Source organism: Eublepharis macularius, chromosome 3, assembly GCF_028583425.1.
Source record: "Eublepharis macularius isolate TG4126 chromosome 3, MPM_Emac_v1.0, whole genome shotgun sequence".
Classification (NCBI taxonomy): domain Eukaryota; kingdom Metazoa; phylum Chordata; class Lepidosauria; order Squamata; family Eublepharidae; genus Eublepharis; species Eublepharis macularius.
Genome location: NC_072792.1, coordinates 150,493,030 through 150,509,968, shown reverse-complemented (window position 1 = coordinate 150,509,968; position 16,939 = coordinate 150,493,030). Strand labels below are relative to the sequence as shown.

The 16,939-nt window shown below is 42.8% G+C and overlaps 1 protein-coding gene across 6 annotated transcripts in view; it reads right to left on the bottom strand.

Moving 5' to 3' along the window:
- Positions 1-16,939, bottom strand: part of DCLK1 (doublecortin like kinase 1) — a 283,608-nt gene that overhangs the window by 79,575 nt on the left and 187,094 nt on the right. For 4 of the 6 annotated variants that reach the window (XM_054973773.1, XM_054973776.1, XM_054973777.1 and 1 more), the window contains exon 5: positions 5,807-5,901. In XM_054973773.1, the coding sequence (XP_054829748.1) occupies positions 5,807-5,901 (95 nt within the window). Of the gene's footprint in view, positions 1-3,517; positions 3,521-5,806; positions 5,902-13,442; positions 13,452-16,939 lie in introns of all 6 variants that reach the window. The other 2 variants (XM_054973774.1, XM_054973779.1) reach the window with 2 other exon arrangements.

The window sequence follows — 16,939 nt, the reverse complement described above, 5'->3', positions numbered from 1 at the left end:
ATTATAGGGCCTAGTAGCTGCCTGCCAACATAGTCAGAAGAACTCTGCCTGCACTATTGTAGAGCATGATCCACCCTTCTCATTGAGTTGCAACAGACGGAATATATGACAAAGAGAACGAAGTGTGCAAAAGAAGAGGGATGGCCCTGCACTGTGCTCCCAATCTAATATTGACTTACAAAATTTTTAAAAAATTAAATGTCCCAAACTTTTCCTCAAGACAATGATTTTACAGTTAGAGCAATGATTTCTTTCTCCTCACTTCATAGGGGAACCTGTTTGACCTTCCATCAGACTCTCTCACACACACTCTCCTCAAAATCCTGTCAGTAACCAACCATCATCCTGACGACTGGTTCTAACTGGCCAGTAAGAGAGAGGAGGGAGCAGCTTGTCAATCAAGCTCTCATTCTAGGCAACTCCTTCTTTTCCAGCTCTCTGAGCGCTGCACTTAGAAAACCTTCTTTAAAGTGCATTACATCACACAGGGAAACAAAACAAGCATTTTCAGTTGAGTTACACAAACCTAGTATATTTCATTTCGACATAAGACTAGGGGACTGTGCCAAAGGCTTAATGGGAAAGATACGATTTGGGGAGAAATCTGGAAGATATGAGAGAAGCAGCAACATACAGAGGTCCTGTGAGAGAGTTCCATAATTTACTTCTATTTCTCTGATTAGTCAGTGGTGTACTGAATCCACAACCCATACCTTGAAGCCAAAAGAGCCATTTCTAACATTCAAGTTGAACACACATGTCTCAATTATTATGGACCAAAGATGTAGACAAGTTGACTGAAGATGTGTGGCCTACTCACTTCAGTTGTTAACCCTTGCTGTTCTTGGTTTTTAACATCTGGACAGGAATGCCAACCTGGTTTTATCTATGGGTAAATGCTTCTTTGAGGGAAGGAAACAATTCCTACCTATTGGAAGCTGGCAGTGGTAAGGCTCTTGCTGAAGAAATCATCTTTGGACCCAGACAACTCAACAACTACTGCCTTGTGATAAGTATACCATTTTGAAGCAAGGTGTTCATGTGGGTGGGTAGCCATCCTGTTGTAGGACTACCTGGATGATACTGATTGCCCGGAATCATTTCAACCTGGTCTGGTTTTGGTATGAAAATGCCTGTCCCCCTTACAGATGATTTTTGTAAGGAGAGAGCAAGAGAAAGCCTGTTGATTCTCCTGGACTTCTCAGTGGCGTTTGATACCCCATGACCATGACACCCTTCAGGTTTGCCCATCAGAGCAATGGAATGAGACACAGCACTTCCATGGTTCTGCTTCTTCTTCTTCCCATATTATCAGAACATGTTGCTGGGGGACAGCTGCTCAGTTCTGCAGCATTAGTGCTATTGTATTCCACAGGATTCCAACTTGTCCTCCTAATTGTTGAACATCTGAAGCCACTGAAAGAGGTCATTCAGGGATTTGGAATTCAGGGTCATCAGTATACAGATGACACTCAATTTTATTTCTCCACTTTTGAGTCAGGTAAAGCAGGAGATATCCTGGATTAGAGCTTGGAAGTGGTAACGGGTTGGAGGAGGACCGGTAAATTGAAACTAAATCCAGGCAAGACTGAAGTGCTGCTGGTTAATAAACTGGTGGAGGAATGCAGAGACAACCTATTCTGGATGAAAGTCACATTCCCTCTGAAGAAGCAGATTAGCAGTTTAGGGATACATTAGATTCTTTGGCTGATTCCGCACACGTTGGATAATGCACTTTCAATGCACTTTATCAATTGTTTGAGGTGAATTTTTTGTTCCGCACACAAAAAAATCCGTCCCAAATGATCTATAAAGAGGATTGGAGGTGCATTATCCAACATGTGTAGAATCACTCTTTGTGACACAATGTGGTTTTTCTCATCTTCAAATGATGAGAGCTGTGGCCTTTCCTTAGCAAGCATAATTTCAGACTGTATCACTGCAATGCACTTTACATGGGACTGCCCTTGAAGATGGAGTGAAAGCTTCAATCGGTACAAAACAGTGCAGCCAGGGCCATCTCCGCCTATGAGTTCTGGCCTAACCATGTCAGATCTGCTGGACAGGCTCTCCTCCATGTTCCCTCATCTATGGAATCAAAGTGGATGACCACAAGAGGGCTTTCTCCCTAAGGGTTCTCTAGATACAGAATTCCCTTCCATCAGAGACTGACTGGTGCCTCTTCTTACTAAAGCTTTTAATGTTTAATTGATGTTCTTTTAAGGTGGAGAGGGGTTATTTCTGTGGTTTAAATGTACTTTTTTTTTTGCTTTCTATAGTATCTTCCTTTCACATGATTGTGAGCTGTTTTTTGAGTCCAGAAGTGTTGAGAGTGCAGAATACAATTATTTTTAGACCAAACAACCACCATACATGTGTGTGAGTATATTCTGTAGTTTTATAACTCCCACTCTCTAATATTTCTATATGTAGCCTTGTGCCCATGCACACAATTGCATGGAAAAAACTAATCGCAGCTCACTTCATATAAATTGGCCCAAAGATAATATAAGGCAGGAGAGTGATACCCCACAGAAAGATTACTTATTCTATTCCGCCTCTCACTAAAGCTGGATGAATCAATTCTCACATTTAATTTTCCAGTGACAGTACATTCTGTTTTCTGGGATACTGAAAGGCGGTCCAAACAGAATGACATTATTTTTATATAAGTGATGTCACTCTCCATATAACCATGGCAAAATTTAGGACCAAACTAGGACTCACATTCCCCACAGCCTGGCAAGCAGCTTTTGGATAAGAGTCCAATTCAGCTTGGGACCACCACATGTGGGGAGGAGGGGCTCCTACCCTCCCCCCCACCATTTTCCAGAGCTGGGGGGGGGTTATTTGCCCCACTATAGAACTGCATGGCAGAGAGGTCAGATCTAACTCATGACAAAACATAATGTGTAGCTTGGCCCTTAATACAAATGTCTCTTTGAACAAGAATTTAGAAAACAGACTCGTTCCCTGGCTGAAAAGCCACAGTCTATAATCCTAGACAACACCAACTCTGTAAGATCAGGCTTCCATGTCACCATCTCTTTTACCCACTTCTGACTGGTTCGTCTTGCCCGAATCTTTTGGTGATCTGAGCTGAGAGTATCTTGGATGTGGCTCTCAGCTCCTCTTGCTTACTTTTCAGGTAGACAAGCTTGATCTCAGTTTTCCTTGTACCTCCTGCTTTTTAAAGTCAGTCTCACCTGTTTAAACCAGTATTCTTGCTCTTACAACCTTTTGTTTTTCTCTTGTGCTTTATTCCTGTTTCATGTGTTACTGTTTCCCAAGTTCAAGGCATTGGGTCAGGAGCCTCAGAATTCTACTAAGGCCTGCTTAGATAATATTTGCCCATGAAGGCAACTCAAAATATGCTTCCATATACCTGTGCTCTGCATACAGGACACAAAATCTTTACAGTGAGTGACTTGGCCTAATCACACTGAAAGCCTTTACACCAGCATCTAATGAAATGATGGATAGGTGGAACTGATGCAGAAGTGAACTGCATTGACACAACCTTACAGCCAAAAATATGGACTGCCAACAAGCAGAACAATGTATCAGCAGTGACCATTTGGAGTACCAGGCTGACCAGGCTAAAATCTGACCTTCTTGGCTAAAAGTTACCAAGCTCTCACTTATAAATCCAGAGCCAACTTGCTTAGTCTGTACTGTACATTTTGTACTAGAATTTTTATATCAGCACAGGGCCATTTTCATATTACTCTCCTTTAATGCAATTATATCACACCTTTGCCTCCAGGGTGCTCAAGGTGGTTGTCTTGGGCTGGACCTGAAGGCACAGCCACTGGAAGACGAGCTGGACTGCCCAGGGATCGCCACTAGGCAGCAAAAAGGGTAGAGGGGGGGGAGCAGACACCAGTGGAGCTGCATCAGGGGTAGTCTTGGAGACAGGCAGACCAGTTGCAACTGAACCAGCCTCAGGGCCAAGTGGGCCCGCTGCATGGCTCTGGATAAAGGCAGGCTGCAGGTTCATTGGGAAGGGGTGGCAGCAGCACCAGCCTCCTTAGGCATGCACAGGCCAAAAAAGTAGGTCTTTAAGAAGGGGCTGGAGGATGGGACAACAAGGATACAGGGCCGCTGAAGGCCCCATTGGCACTAGCTCTCGCCACTCCTAGGGCCTAACCCCAGGTCAAGAGGAATTGGATGAGCCTGAGGCCATACCTCCCTCAGAATGCCCTTTAATAGGCTGGCCTGGGGAGAATTGAGGGCCTGACCTCACCCACACAACTTGGGAAGAGGTGGTTGGCTTGAGAGGGGGGGGTACAGAGTGAGCCAGAACCCCTTCCTCTAGAAGAACTGAGGTTTGAACTTGGCCCAGCATGAAAGGTTGCTGAAGGACGTACCATCCCCATGTTCAAACTCACAGCAGTGGGAGCCTGATAGTAGTGCATATAGAATTCCTATGTGGATTCCTTCAGCAAGGTCATTCCATTATGTGCCTTCAGATCATGCCCAGAATGGCTGAATTAATTCAGTTCATAGGAAAGGTAACTGTAATCCAATTCTAATATCAAAATAAGAGCCTTAAGGAGACTTTAATGCAATTTGTAGAAGTCAAACAAGGGACACAGAGAACTCTTCCATGTCGTATGGATGCTCTTAATAATATAAGTGTTTATCATACTTGACCCTTCATATGAATCAGTAGAACCAATAATATGCAGGCCATATATGTTAAAGTCTGGAAGGCTGCCAGTACTGTTATTCTTGACAAAGTGATGAAAGTTTATCCACATTGTTCATAAATACTATATTGTCAATTGCTCAAGGAGAGTGGATGCTTCCTGGACCCAATACAGTGTACAGATATTTTTATATGGAACTTGGGTATAAATGAAAAATACTATGCTTTTCCAATACTGACAAACCTCTTTTTGCATGTGGCTTTCAAAATGCACAATATTTTTGTTTTTTGCAAAATATATGGTTTTCCATGTTCTAGCTGGAGTAACTTTGAAGTGCATCAGGAGTTCCTCAATGAGAACATCAGTAATGGCTGCCAATGGCAACATCAGCAATGTGCAGCCACAGGCAACTACTGGATATCTTCTAGATTTGGGCACTGAGGTCCAAAAGACCACATGAATTGTAAACTGTAGAATATGTTCTTTGCTTTCTTTTTTTGCATTATACTGGGTTCTATGGCAAACTCAAAGGGTTCCTAGTCTCTGAATGCTCCATACTCCTCTGGCCAGTTTGGAGCTCGGGAATACTTGGTCCTGGTTACAGAGGAATGACAATACATTTGTTATGTGCTATTATTTCATATTTTATTTCTGGACATGAAAAGATCAGCATGCATATGCAAAGCTACTTGCTATGGCTTTCACTTCCATTCATTTGCATCATTTTTTCATATAGGGTACATTATGCATATGAGCAATCATGCACATTTGCATTCACACACATGATTACATGTTTAAAAATATTGTACACAGTGCTGCAGTTGGTATGATTACTCATTCACATAAGGCGGGGGTTAGGGGAAGGCAAATAGATAGTCACATCCAAAGTAACTTGTACAAGTAACTTGTGCCACAGATATTAGTTACAGATGTTCTCTGAAAAACTGCTAATAGGAAGAGATAGAACTAGTTAAAGCCAGCCAGAAGAAGACTTATGAAATTGAACAAGGGAAATCCTCCTATCCCTTGGGGTTTGTCAGCTGATAAGCGAATGTGGAAAGAGTTCTAGGAAGGTAGAAAGTTTGCAATTCCAATAAGCTGCAGAAAGTTATTTGATATTTTTCTCAGGCACTTGTAAATCTCAGGTTTCTTACCCTCTGTTTCCGCAGGCTTCCTGGACTGGTGGGAGAAGGGCTCGGTGACTTCCCAGAGCGGGGAGTAGAAAGCTGGCTACCAGGTGTTCCATTAACTAGAATGGCAAGCAAACAAACAAACATGATGTTGGACCCATGAATCACTGGAACAACCAGACAGAAAAACATGCAACCAACGTGGTTCATATTAACCTACTTTTTCTTACTTTATCCATTTATTCTCTTCACACTGATAATGATAATTTTTAAAAAGATCTGTACAGTGATGAGTCTTTCAGTACCGGTTTACCTTAAGAATGTGTTTAAACAACCAATGATCATCTCATCTGTATTCATTGTGTGGCTACAGCACTGATGAAATTAAAACTGTCTCTTAACTCTGAAGTGCTTGTGCATGCAAAAAGATACACAGCCATATGCTTTTTTTTCTGCCTTGGCAATTACTCACTGGATAAAATGTCTTCCACTCCTTTCCTGATATGCCCCTTAATGCTACTCATTAGAAATTTAAGATCACTGCTGCATAGAAAAGGTGATTGGGGATTGGGGGGGGGGACCACTGTTGATACTAATAGGTCAGTTGCTTGCAGAGGTTTCTACAGGGCACCTTTGACCTATACATTAATTGAGAACTAACTCTTCTGGGCTCTAGAAAATTGCCCCAAACCCCTTCAGATACTACCCCTCTCACTCTTATCAATACGAATGGCTCTTTTCACCTCTTGATACACTTGCTACAAACAAGCATCTTTTGCATGTACATAAAATCTGCTATAAAATTAAGAGCAAAATCCTAAAAACGTGAATGCAAAGCACAACACAGAGCATCCAAACAAAAGACGCTAACCGCTAACAAAACATTGAAAAGCACTGAGAGAGAAATGCTACGGAATAAAAATGTCTTCTCAGACAAGCTACTGCTAGGTTACAATCATATTCATCAGCAATACAAAAAAAGGCAGCAGCAATCAGACATCTGAAATTCTCTATTGTGCATTAATATCTACACGTCAGGATAGTAATAAGGCTTTAAACTTACCTTCTATGAGTTCTAACATGGACACAGACTTAGTGTTTAACCTAATAATACCAAGCAGAAAAAAAATGTTTGCCTTTGTACTATACCCAGGCAGTTGGAGAGAAATGGGAAGCGCTGGGATTTAGTTAAGGACAGCCAAAGCTGTTCACAGAGAGAGCTGAATGAGATGCAGGATTCATAAGCTGAAGCCTTTTTCTGCGTAAGGCTGACGTCTTCAGAGCAGCAGTGGGAGGTGCAGGTGCCGTCTTAGGGTCTACATCAAAGGTGTCAATTAAGCACAATGTTGTGACTTCTGAATGCTGAGCAACTGCAGCCCCCACTCCGATCTACGAAGCCCCAAAAGCCTTAGCCATCTTACATGCTGCAAACTGAATCATAATGAGGTGCCTTTGGGGGCAATATACCAAATGACTCATCTAAAAAAATCAGTGACAATAAGTCTTGTAAAAACCTTAGCTGACTGGCAGTCTCACAACTGCTAAACTTGTTTTAGAGGGGATTTAAGGGAAGGCGGGGGGCATTTTTCTCCTTCTCTGCCAAATATTCTCAGTAGCAAACATTGGCTAGCCCATTCAGCAATGCATGTGCATTCCTTGTTCTGCCAACTGTGCTGTGTGTTAAGCTTGTTTGTTTGTTGCATGTGACAAGGTTTAAGAAGAGCCCTGTTGACATGTTAAAGTGAATACATACATATTCTGCATATATATTCATCTGTTTATAAGAAACAACCTACACATGTTCACTTCACAAATGAAACCAGGGCCCAGTACCAAATAAATGTGGGGTTTAAATCACACATTCAGCTGTACATGCAGTGAATGTAACATGAGAATTACTCAATGCATGTAAAAACAAATAATCAAGTTTAAGGCATAGACAGACTGTACATGTGTCTACTGTAATCTGTGAACAGGGCTAAAGGTGTGCAGTTAGCAGAGGATGTCAAGCTAGATGGTCTCCTGGACTTTGGAATCCTATATTTACAGGCATATCTTTATCTAAAATAAGTATTTTGGGTGACTTCAAGCCAAGGACATGAAGACTTGTGAATCAGCATTAATTCATCAAGAAGTATCACATGTGGGGTAGGGTGAACAAATGGATCATTCCTAAGAGACAACAGGGTATTCTAGCAAAGGAGGACTTATAATAGGGATGTAGCAAACAGCACGTTATTGATAAGTCAAGGAATGGCTTGGCTTGTAAGCAATTCATCTATCATTAAATATATAGGATGCAAAACATGCTGCATAGAAACATGCCACTAAATGTGTTTTAGGGGATTCTGAATGAAGATGAGAGGTTTCCCCCCCATCATGATATAATTACCTCTGTGGTATAGTGGTCAGAGTTTCAGATAGGGATCTGGGAGACTCAGGTTCAAAACCCATTCCACCATGGAAGCTTGCTGGGTCACCTTGGCCTAGTCACACACTCTCAGCCTAACCTACTGTTAAGTGTTAACAGGGTTGTTGTGTGGATAAAAATGGAGATGAGGAGAGTGGTACAAGCCACTCTGGGTCTTGGGGGAGAAAGATGAAGTATAAATGAAGTTAACTAAAATTAAATAAAAACATTTAAAACAGATAGGCAAATAGTTTCTGATACAGTGGCATCCAAGCCCCTGTTCCAGTTGGTTACTATTTCTCATACTCCTGTGGAAATACCCATAGCTCTGTGGTACAACCAGAGATTAAAGGGGAGGGGAGGCATTCCCAGCTTCTTTTCAGGTAGGCTTAAAACTATACTGTTTTCAACATACATAAAACACCATACCAGTTTGTTAACACAGAAGAGGCTGAATGGGCTACAGGCTAAATTGAGTTTGGCTCACTTTGAAACTAAACCATTCCATTTCCTGTTATCTCCCACTTCAAGCAGTGGGTAGAATGTGTTGCTTTGAATACATATATCTGGGTGTCCAATCCTGAAATCTCTAATTAAAAAGAACCTCTGGTAGCAGGGCTAGGAAAGAACTCAAAGCAAGGCTGCCACCACCGCATCAGCAAATGCTGGGAGATTTTAAGGCCAGTGCCTGGGAAGGGTGAAGTTTGGGAGGATGGGACATCACTTCTGGATGGTGCTCTAAGAATTTTCACTAAGCTCTATGATAAAGACTATATGGAGAAATTCCCAGGACCTCACTATGGGGGCCAGTTCCCAGCTATTTTTTCTTAATTTCTTGAAGGTGAGGGGCTGGGACTGAGGGTAGGGGTTTACCCACTGTAGGTGGGCGAATAGCAAGCCTAACTCCAAGAGTCAAAATCAGACTGAGTAGGCAATGCAGGCTAGCTTCATAAGGTGAGCCAACAAGGGAGTCTGCCCTAAGAGATATATCTAAATAGCTGGAAGGGTTTCATTTGAAGATTTATATTGGATCTTGAAGTTTAGTGGACATATTCCTAGGAGATCACCCTTCCAGCTAGCTTCATAAGGTAGCTTCTTCCTCCAGTCATGCCAACATACCTGTGGAACTCATTGCTGCAGGATGTAGTGGTGGAGGCTAGCGCAGATGACTTTAAAAGGAGATCAGAAAAGTTCACATAGGATAAGTTTATCGGTGGTTAGCCATTACTTTCATTTAGCATACCTCTATAATTGTTACAACAATATGAGGTGGCTTCCTTCTGAGACTTCTGCAAGCCAATGTAGGAAACAGGAGAATGGATTAGATGAACTGTAAATCTGATCCACCATTGCTTCCTTTTATGTTCTTATAACACTTCTAATTTCCATGATTAGAGTCATCAGAACTTATCCCTCTCTGATGTAATTCCTCAACCTGAAGCTGCCTATGTGATTTTCTTCAAAATTGCAATGCCCTCTCATTTACAGACAAAAGATAAGAGGGAAAAGATGCTGGCGCCATGGTCCCTTTCTCCCACTCAGATGGTTAACATACCATGATTGACGAAGCACAGCTTGTTAACATCTGAGTCAATGCACACATTGGCTTTCCCAAGGTACCAACATGCTTTGGGCAGGAAAACACCAGGAACTGTTACTATTTTCTGGTACCTTCTTGTCATGTAGTGCACAGGCTCTATTTTATGTGCTGGTGAGGCTCATTTTTATCCATCATACTGATAACAGAGTGTGCTTATAGGAAGTTTATCCCCTTTAGATGACTGTCCCCACATTTACTGAATCCAGAAGAAGGAAGCAGGACAATGCTCGCTGGCACCCTTATACATGCACAAGTGTAGCATCTTCCATACCACTGCAATCCTTATTCCTAACTATATGAAGACTATGGTTTATGTGCACAGGAAATCACTGAAGACAATGGATTGAAAGTGCTGTCAATGAAAGCATGATCCTTTTACCCTCTGTACATGTTCAGGGACTATGGGGTTTCTGATTTTCAGGGTGTGGGAGACCCGCGTTGGCTGGGCGCATTACCCACTGATGATCCTTCCTCCTCCTCGGAGGAGGAGCTGGAAGAACCCGTGGGAAACCCACCCGCAGCTGCTGAAGAGCCGTCCGGCGACCAGCAACCCGGCCCCTCAGTGCAACCCGATCCCGCAGTGCAACCCGGCCCCTCGGTGCAACCCAGTCCCTCAGCGCAAGAGGAGGGGGCGTGCAGGGAGGAGGAGCAACCAGCACCTCGGAGAGCCAAGCCTTGTGAGCCAGCGGCGAGGCGGAAGACTCAGGCAAAAGAGGCTGTTTGGGAGCGATGGAAGAGTGCGCGTCAGCAAACGCAGCGACGGGTGGAGCTGGACGCCGAGGATGAGGCGGGGCAATCAAGTGAAGGAGAAGCACCTGAGCCTCGTTCCTTTATGCTGCACTGAGCTTATAAGGGAGCAACATCATTCACCACTCCTTGCGCCCAGCAGCTCTGCTCCCGGAAGCTTCACCCCTGCCTTGTAACCTGCCCTCGCTTGGATAGACCTCCTGTGTCCTGACCTCGGCTTCACCCTGGACCACCTCTTGCCTGTCTCTGCGTGCAACTGACGACTGGGCTTTCAGACGGCTTAGCTTTTGCCTTCTGCCCCCCCTCCCCCTGCTCAGCCCAGCGCCCTCCCAAGCGGGAATCCCAGCCCTGACCGTGACACGGGGTCTCTTTAAACTAAAATTCTGTCATTTGTAAAACAGTGCAGAATTATCACAAAGTACTCTACTGGCAGAGTAGAGCCTGTTGCAGGATATATAATGGGGACAGAGCAAGAATAATAAATCCTTGCTATGAGAACAGGGTTATGAAACAGCTGTTGACATCATAAATGCTTCAGAAAAGTTTTGAGGAGAAAAATATGTTCTTCAAACACAGACAGCCATAACAAATTTGCACCTCTACTCTCACTCCATCAAGTGAACAACAAGCACCTAATCTTTCTACTTTCAAAGTTAAGGTGCAGCACATGCATGCACGCACGCACACCTACAAAGCTTTTTCTAAGCAAGACTTTTTTTTCTTTGGATGAGTATCTTTCTACTTTCTTATACTATTAAAGTCTCAATACAGATATCTGAGATAACGATATACCAAACATCAACAACATTTTAACAAAAAAAATCATTAAAAAGAAAGGCCATCTTTTACTCATTTCAGTTCTGATTAAAGTGAAACAGCAGAACCAAAACAACCTTAAAAGACAAATATATGTAATTAATTCAGAGCTGCACAATTAAAAGTTGTCCTTAATTAAATTGAGATCAACTGATTAAGCGAAGCCCTAATTTAAATGCCCTTAAGTCTTTCGCAACGTCCCTGTATCTAGCTACTGTCACGGAGCATCACAGATATGTGTTGCATGATTGATTCACATAATTTTCACAAATTTACATATTTCAGTTGCCGCTTTTTGTAAAAAAATATAATGTAAGAAATGGTCATTCCTGGAATTTGGCAGTTAGATTTTTCATTTTTCTTTGTCAGCTGATATTCCTCTGCCTCCATCTTGAATTCTTTACGTTTGCTTCAAATATAACAATAGCACTTTTTTCATTAAACAGAATCTATAGCTACATAGCTTTTTCATTCTATGGAAATTTCACCCAAATATTCTTTTTAAAAAAATTAACACACACATTTCTTCTTCCAAGTAAATCTTCCTTAGAGAATGCTCTGGCCAGCAGAAAAACAGCTGCTGATGATCCCCGGTCCCAAGGAGATTCGCCTTGCCTTGCGGCCATGGGCTACCCTAGTCAGGTTACCCAGCAGGTGGGCTGGTGGAGGTCCAAGGCTTATCAGTCGTACATTTGCCCACTGGGCGCTGGGAACCTCAACTGACTTGTTTTTTCTTTAGGTGCTGTGTTTCGCTGTGGAAGGCTGCAGATCCTTCTATGCGGACACAACATGGTTTGTTGGGCGGCCCACCAAGCTAAGAGGACAGCGATCGGGTCCCAGCTTGGGTTAAGTGAGTGGGCAACAGTGGAGTGGCAGGGTCGCCAGGGCCTAAGGTGGCCAGGGCTGCTGCATTTGCTGTTTGAGGGGAGGATGGTCCTCCGCCTGACATATTGGTCATTCTCCTGGGAGGTAATAATGACCTTGGCCTTACAAGGTCTGACAAACTCAGGCTACTCTGGGCTATTCAAACTACTGTTTACTTCCCTATACACTCCAAAATCCCTTGTATGATATGGTATTTTCAGTGGTGGCAGCAGTAAATAGTTAAAACAAGAATAAGAGCATATATCATGCTTTCTGAGTTTCTAATGTTTTAAATACATACATGGGGGATGGTATAGAAGTAGAAACATGACAGTCTATCACCTTGTTGTGCAGGGCATTTAAACAGTGCTGCAAATGTTTATTCATCATTACAAAGACATGGTTTAAAGCTACAACCCCCTCCCTCCAATAGTGACATTTTTGCCTTCTCAGTTTGATACATATCTAAAAACATATCTTTGCACTTAAAAGTATAATCTGCCAGGTTGAGGCCCCTGCAACGGCAGCACATTGTACTGAAATTATACTGTTTGTTAACAACTGCTAGGAGAAGTGAGAACATTTTGTACTTTTGGTTGCTACTGCATATTTACTAAAATGGTTTGCCAGACATAATAGAAATGCAGGGTAGAGGGAGGACATTAAGGGAATAAACTGGACAGAGAGAGAGAGTTTAAGAGAATAAATCTATTGGACTTCAAAATGCATTACCATCATCATGGAGTGCAAAACAGCAATTACCTTAAATGACACAGGCTATTATTATGTTTCTAGTTAGGTACTACAGCATAGTTAATCTTATAGGGAATCAAACAAAAGTTACAACAAGTAGCTTGGGCAATTCACAGTTAATTCTTACTCTGTCCTCAAGCAGAGAAATCAAAAGGCAAAGTATTCTGGGAATGTGCCATTTCAGACAATGAGTAAGGGGACTCCATGTTTGAATGCTCCCCCATAGCAAAGCCCTGTGAAAAATGGCAGCCTGACATGGTCCAGGCCCAAGCAGCTTTGTATCACGTAACATGTGAGAAAGATAGCCTGCTGGTTTGCTGCAGCACCTAGAAGCAGCTGAGGTCCCATGTAGTTCCTTCCTCTTTCTGCAGGTATTTAACCCATGCTGGGCCAGAGGGGTAAGCTGCTGGGCTGTTGGCTCTTAGTTCAGGGCTCATAGCCTAAGGCCTGTGAACATCAGCTTGCCCTACCCTGAAAAGCTACATTTGTTCATTCTTGTTCATTTGTTTAAGGGGAGGGGTTTGGTACTTTTTATATTTTGGAACTCTCCCATGTTCATAAACTACTTTGGGTCCCTCTGGTGAGAATAGCAGCCTAAAAATGCTTAAATAAATAAAATCTCCATGCATAGATTGTTTTTTATTCTTAATGCTACTTTTCTTGGTTTCTTACCATGGGCATAAAACTATATATAAAGAAGTTCTAAGTTTTCTTGACCTGCCCAAGTTCAAGTTTCTCCTTTAAAACAGAACTGGATATATATCACTACAATTTACCAAGAGATACCTTGTTACTCCACCTCCTTTGTACTTATCCAAGGTACTTTACAGAGAGCTTCACCAATCCTTTTTACTCATGCCAACAAAACTACTGATGTTGCACATTTTGCATGTTTTGTGTAACTTTTTAAATACACTCCCTCATTTCCAACATAGCTATAATAGCAGTCTCCTGACTAGAGATGGGCACAAACAGCAATACGAACCAAAATAAGCCACGAACAGCCCAATCTGCTGTTCGCGAACAAGCTGTTCGTGAGGCCCCAGGTGGTCAATGCAAGCCTCGTTCGTTGCTGTTCTTTGAGCCAGACAGTCTGGCACCTGCTATCAATTCCCTTGGCAACTTAGGCAGGGATTGTCTGAACTCTGTCTGAACTCCTTCTGTCGCCCTGGAAACCCCAATCTAAGCCCAATTTAGCTTGATAGGCAGGTCTTCCCTTCAAGTGTGGAGCTCCAAATTTGTTACAAGAAGGGAGCAAAGACCAGGGGGGAGGGGGGCTCCCAGCTCTGACTCTGCAGACAGTGGAGAGGGAGAGAGACAGTTGCTGTTTGCATTTTGATAGAGAGAGAGCACTGGAGCTTGAATTTTCTTTGTGTGTGGTGAGATAGGGTTAGGGTTTCAGGGCTGCTGCCAGGCTCTGGGCCAAGCTATTATTTATTATTGGTACCTTTCTTGCTGCCTGCTCAGGTCAGGTTTCTGGGAGTGGTGAAGTAGGGATCTTGACTTGGATGACGGCTGGAAGAGAACCTGCTGGCCCCCACGAACAGGCAACTACGAACATGTTCGTGAACAGGGCCATGTTCATGGTTGTTCGTGAGTCCCCATTCATGGATGGCAACGAACAACGAACATCATGTTCATTTTTTTTCTGTTCATGCCCATCTCTACTCCTGACCCTTACAGCGACTGTTACATCTGTGTATATACCAAGAAACTAAACCAAAGAAAACTACAACATGGACTGGTACAACCACACTCTTATCTCCACCAAATACAACAAAACATGCAGAAATAATCTCATCAGATTGTAGGCATACATTTAACCAAACATAGCTACAATATTATTCCAAATTCCTGAAATCTACTATTTTTCTCAAACACTTTTGCTTTAGTCATTATCCCATTTTTTGTTAAAAAAGAAAAGAAAAAGAAACCTGCCTGGGCAAATAAAGTATATAAGAACCTGCATTCCTTATGGTTTGCACATACTGTTATGCAGGTAATTTAAGCATCTTCTGAACCAACAGTTGCCCAGATCCATCCAAATTTTGTATTTGGTCAAAGACTACAATTTGTCAGCCTCCTTAGTCCTTGAGAGATCTCTTCCAAGAACCACAAACTTCGTAACAGAGCAGTGTTATGTATCTCATTTCCAAGTCCTGTCTGTTCAAGATCAGAACAGGTAGTTACCACTCACTCATATGTCCCTCAATATCTGATGTCTGTAAACTGCTCCTGGGCTTCTATAAACTGCATGCATTTGATATGAAAAAGAAAACAGGTGCATGGGGTGGTCTAAGGCATCTCAACTTCCTAGAAGAAAAGTCTTAAATTGATTCCTCAACAGGGACTCTTGGACTGAAGCCCCACCCTGACCTCTCTGTTTAACAGTGTAGTTGTTAAACCCAAGTGGGGCCTCGTATTCCCTTTCTTCCCATTCCCACAGCTGCACCAGTTAATTTACTAGCTTCCCAGACCAGGTTTCCTGCTCAGTCTAGTCTTACCCCCCTCGTAGTTCTCAGAAAACCCCAAATCGTGACTGGTTGCTTTTAATTCCAGTTTAGGAATTCTTAATGCCTTCCTGATTTATCCAACTAACATTAAAAGTCTGTTTTCTGTTGCCACTACTTCTTGCATCTTTAGGGAACCCCTTCTTTCCCCACCCCTTACATTGCCCAATGAACAGGAACTGGATAAGGTGCTATCAAAGCATCAAAGTCCTTTTCTGCATAAAACATGTTAGTTGCCCTAAACAACTGTGTAAGGTCACCTTGTGGAGAAGGGTGGTCCTGATTTACAGATTTACTTGTCTCTATTCTACAGGTTACAAAGCTTCTAAATTAAAATACACCTCGGTGGTTGTTGGGGGTTTTCCGGGCTGTATTGCCGTGGTCTTGGCATTGTAGTTCCTGACGTTTCGCCAGCAGCTGTGGCTGGCATCTTCAGAGGTGTAGCACCAAAAGACAGAGATCTCTCAGTGTCACAGTGTGGAAAAGATGTAGGTCATTTGTATCTACTCAGGAGGGGTGGGGTTGAGCTGAGTCATTCTGTAAGAGTTTCCCAGGGTGTGGAATGCTAATGGCGGGAGGCTTCACTGTATCCTGAGGAGGTTCTTTTGCATATGGATTGGTGCTTGATGTGCTAATCTTCTCTGCAGGGCTATTGTCGGGTGTGGAGTGTTTTGTTGGTGTTTTTCAGAACTGGAGCCCATGCTCTGTTCATTCTTAAGGTTTCTTCTTTCCTGTTGAAGTTTTGCTTATGCTTGTGAATTTCAATGGCTTCCCTGTGCAGTCTGACAAAGTAGTTGGAAGTGTTGTCCAGTATTTTGGTGTCCTGGAATAAGATACTGTGCCCTGTTTGAGTTAGGCTATGTTCAGCCACTGCTGATTTTTCAGGCTGTCCAAGTCTGCAGTGTCTTTCATGTTCTTTTATTCTTGTCTGGATGCTACGCTTTGTGGTCCCGATGTAAACTTGTCCACAGCTGCAGGGTATACGGTATACTCCTGCAGAGGTGAGGGGGTCTCTGCTGTCTTTTGCTGATCGTAGCATCTGTTGTATTTTTCGGGTGGGTCTGAATACTGCTTGAAGGTTATGCTTTTCCATAAGCTTTCCCATCTGATCAGTAATTCCTTTGATATATGGCAAAAACAATTTACCTGTAGGTGACTGTTTTTCCTTGGTTGTTTGATTCATCCTGGGTTTGATTGCTCTTCGGATTTCATTTCTGGAGTAGCCATTTGCCTGAAGTGCGTGGTTTAGATGATTAATTTCCTCATTGAGAAAGCGCGGCTCACATATCCGTCTTGCACGATCCACTAATGTTTTCATTATGCCTCTTTTCTGTCGGGGGTGGTGATTGGAATTTTTGTGTAAGTACCGATCAGTGTGAGTTGGTTTCCTGTAGACCTTGTGACCTAACTGAAAGTTTGCTTTGCGGATGACAAACTACAGGAACTACAGGAACTAC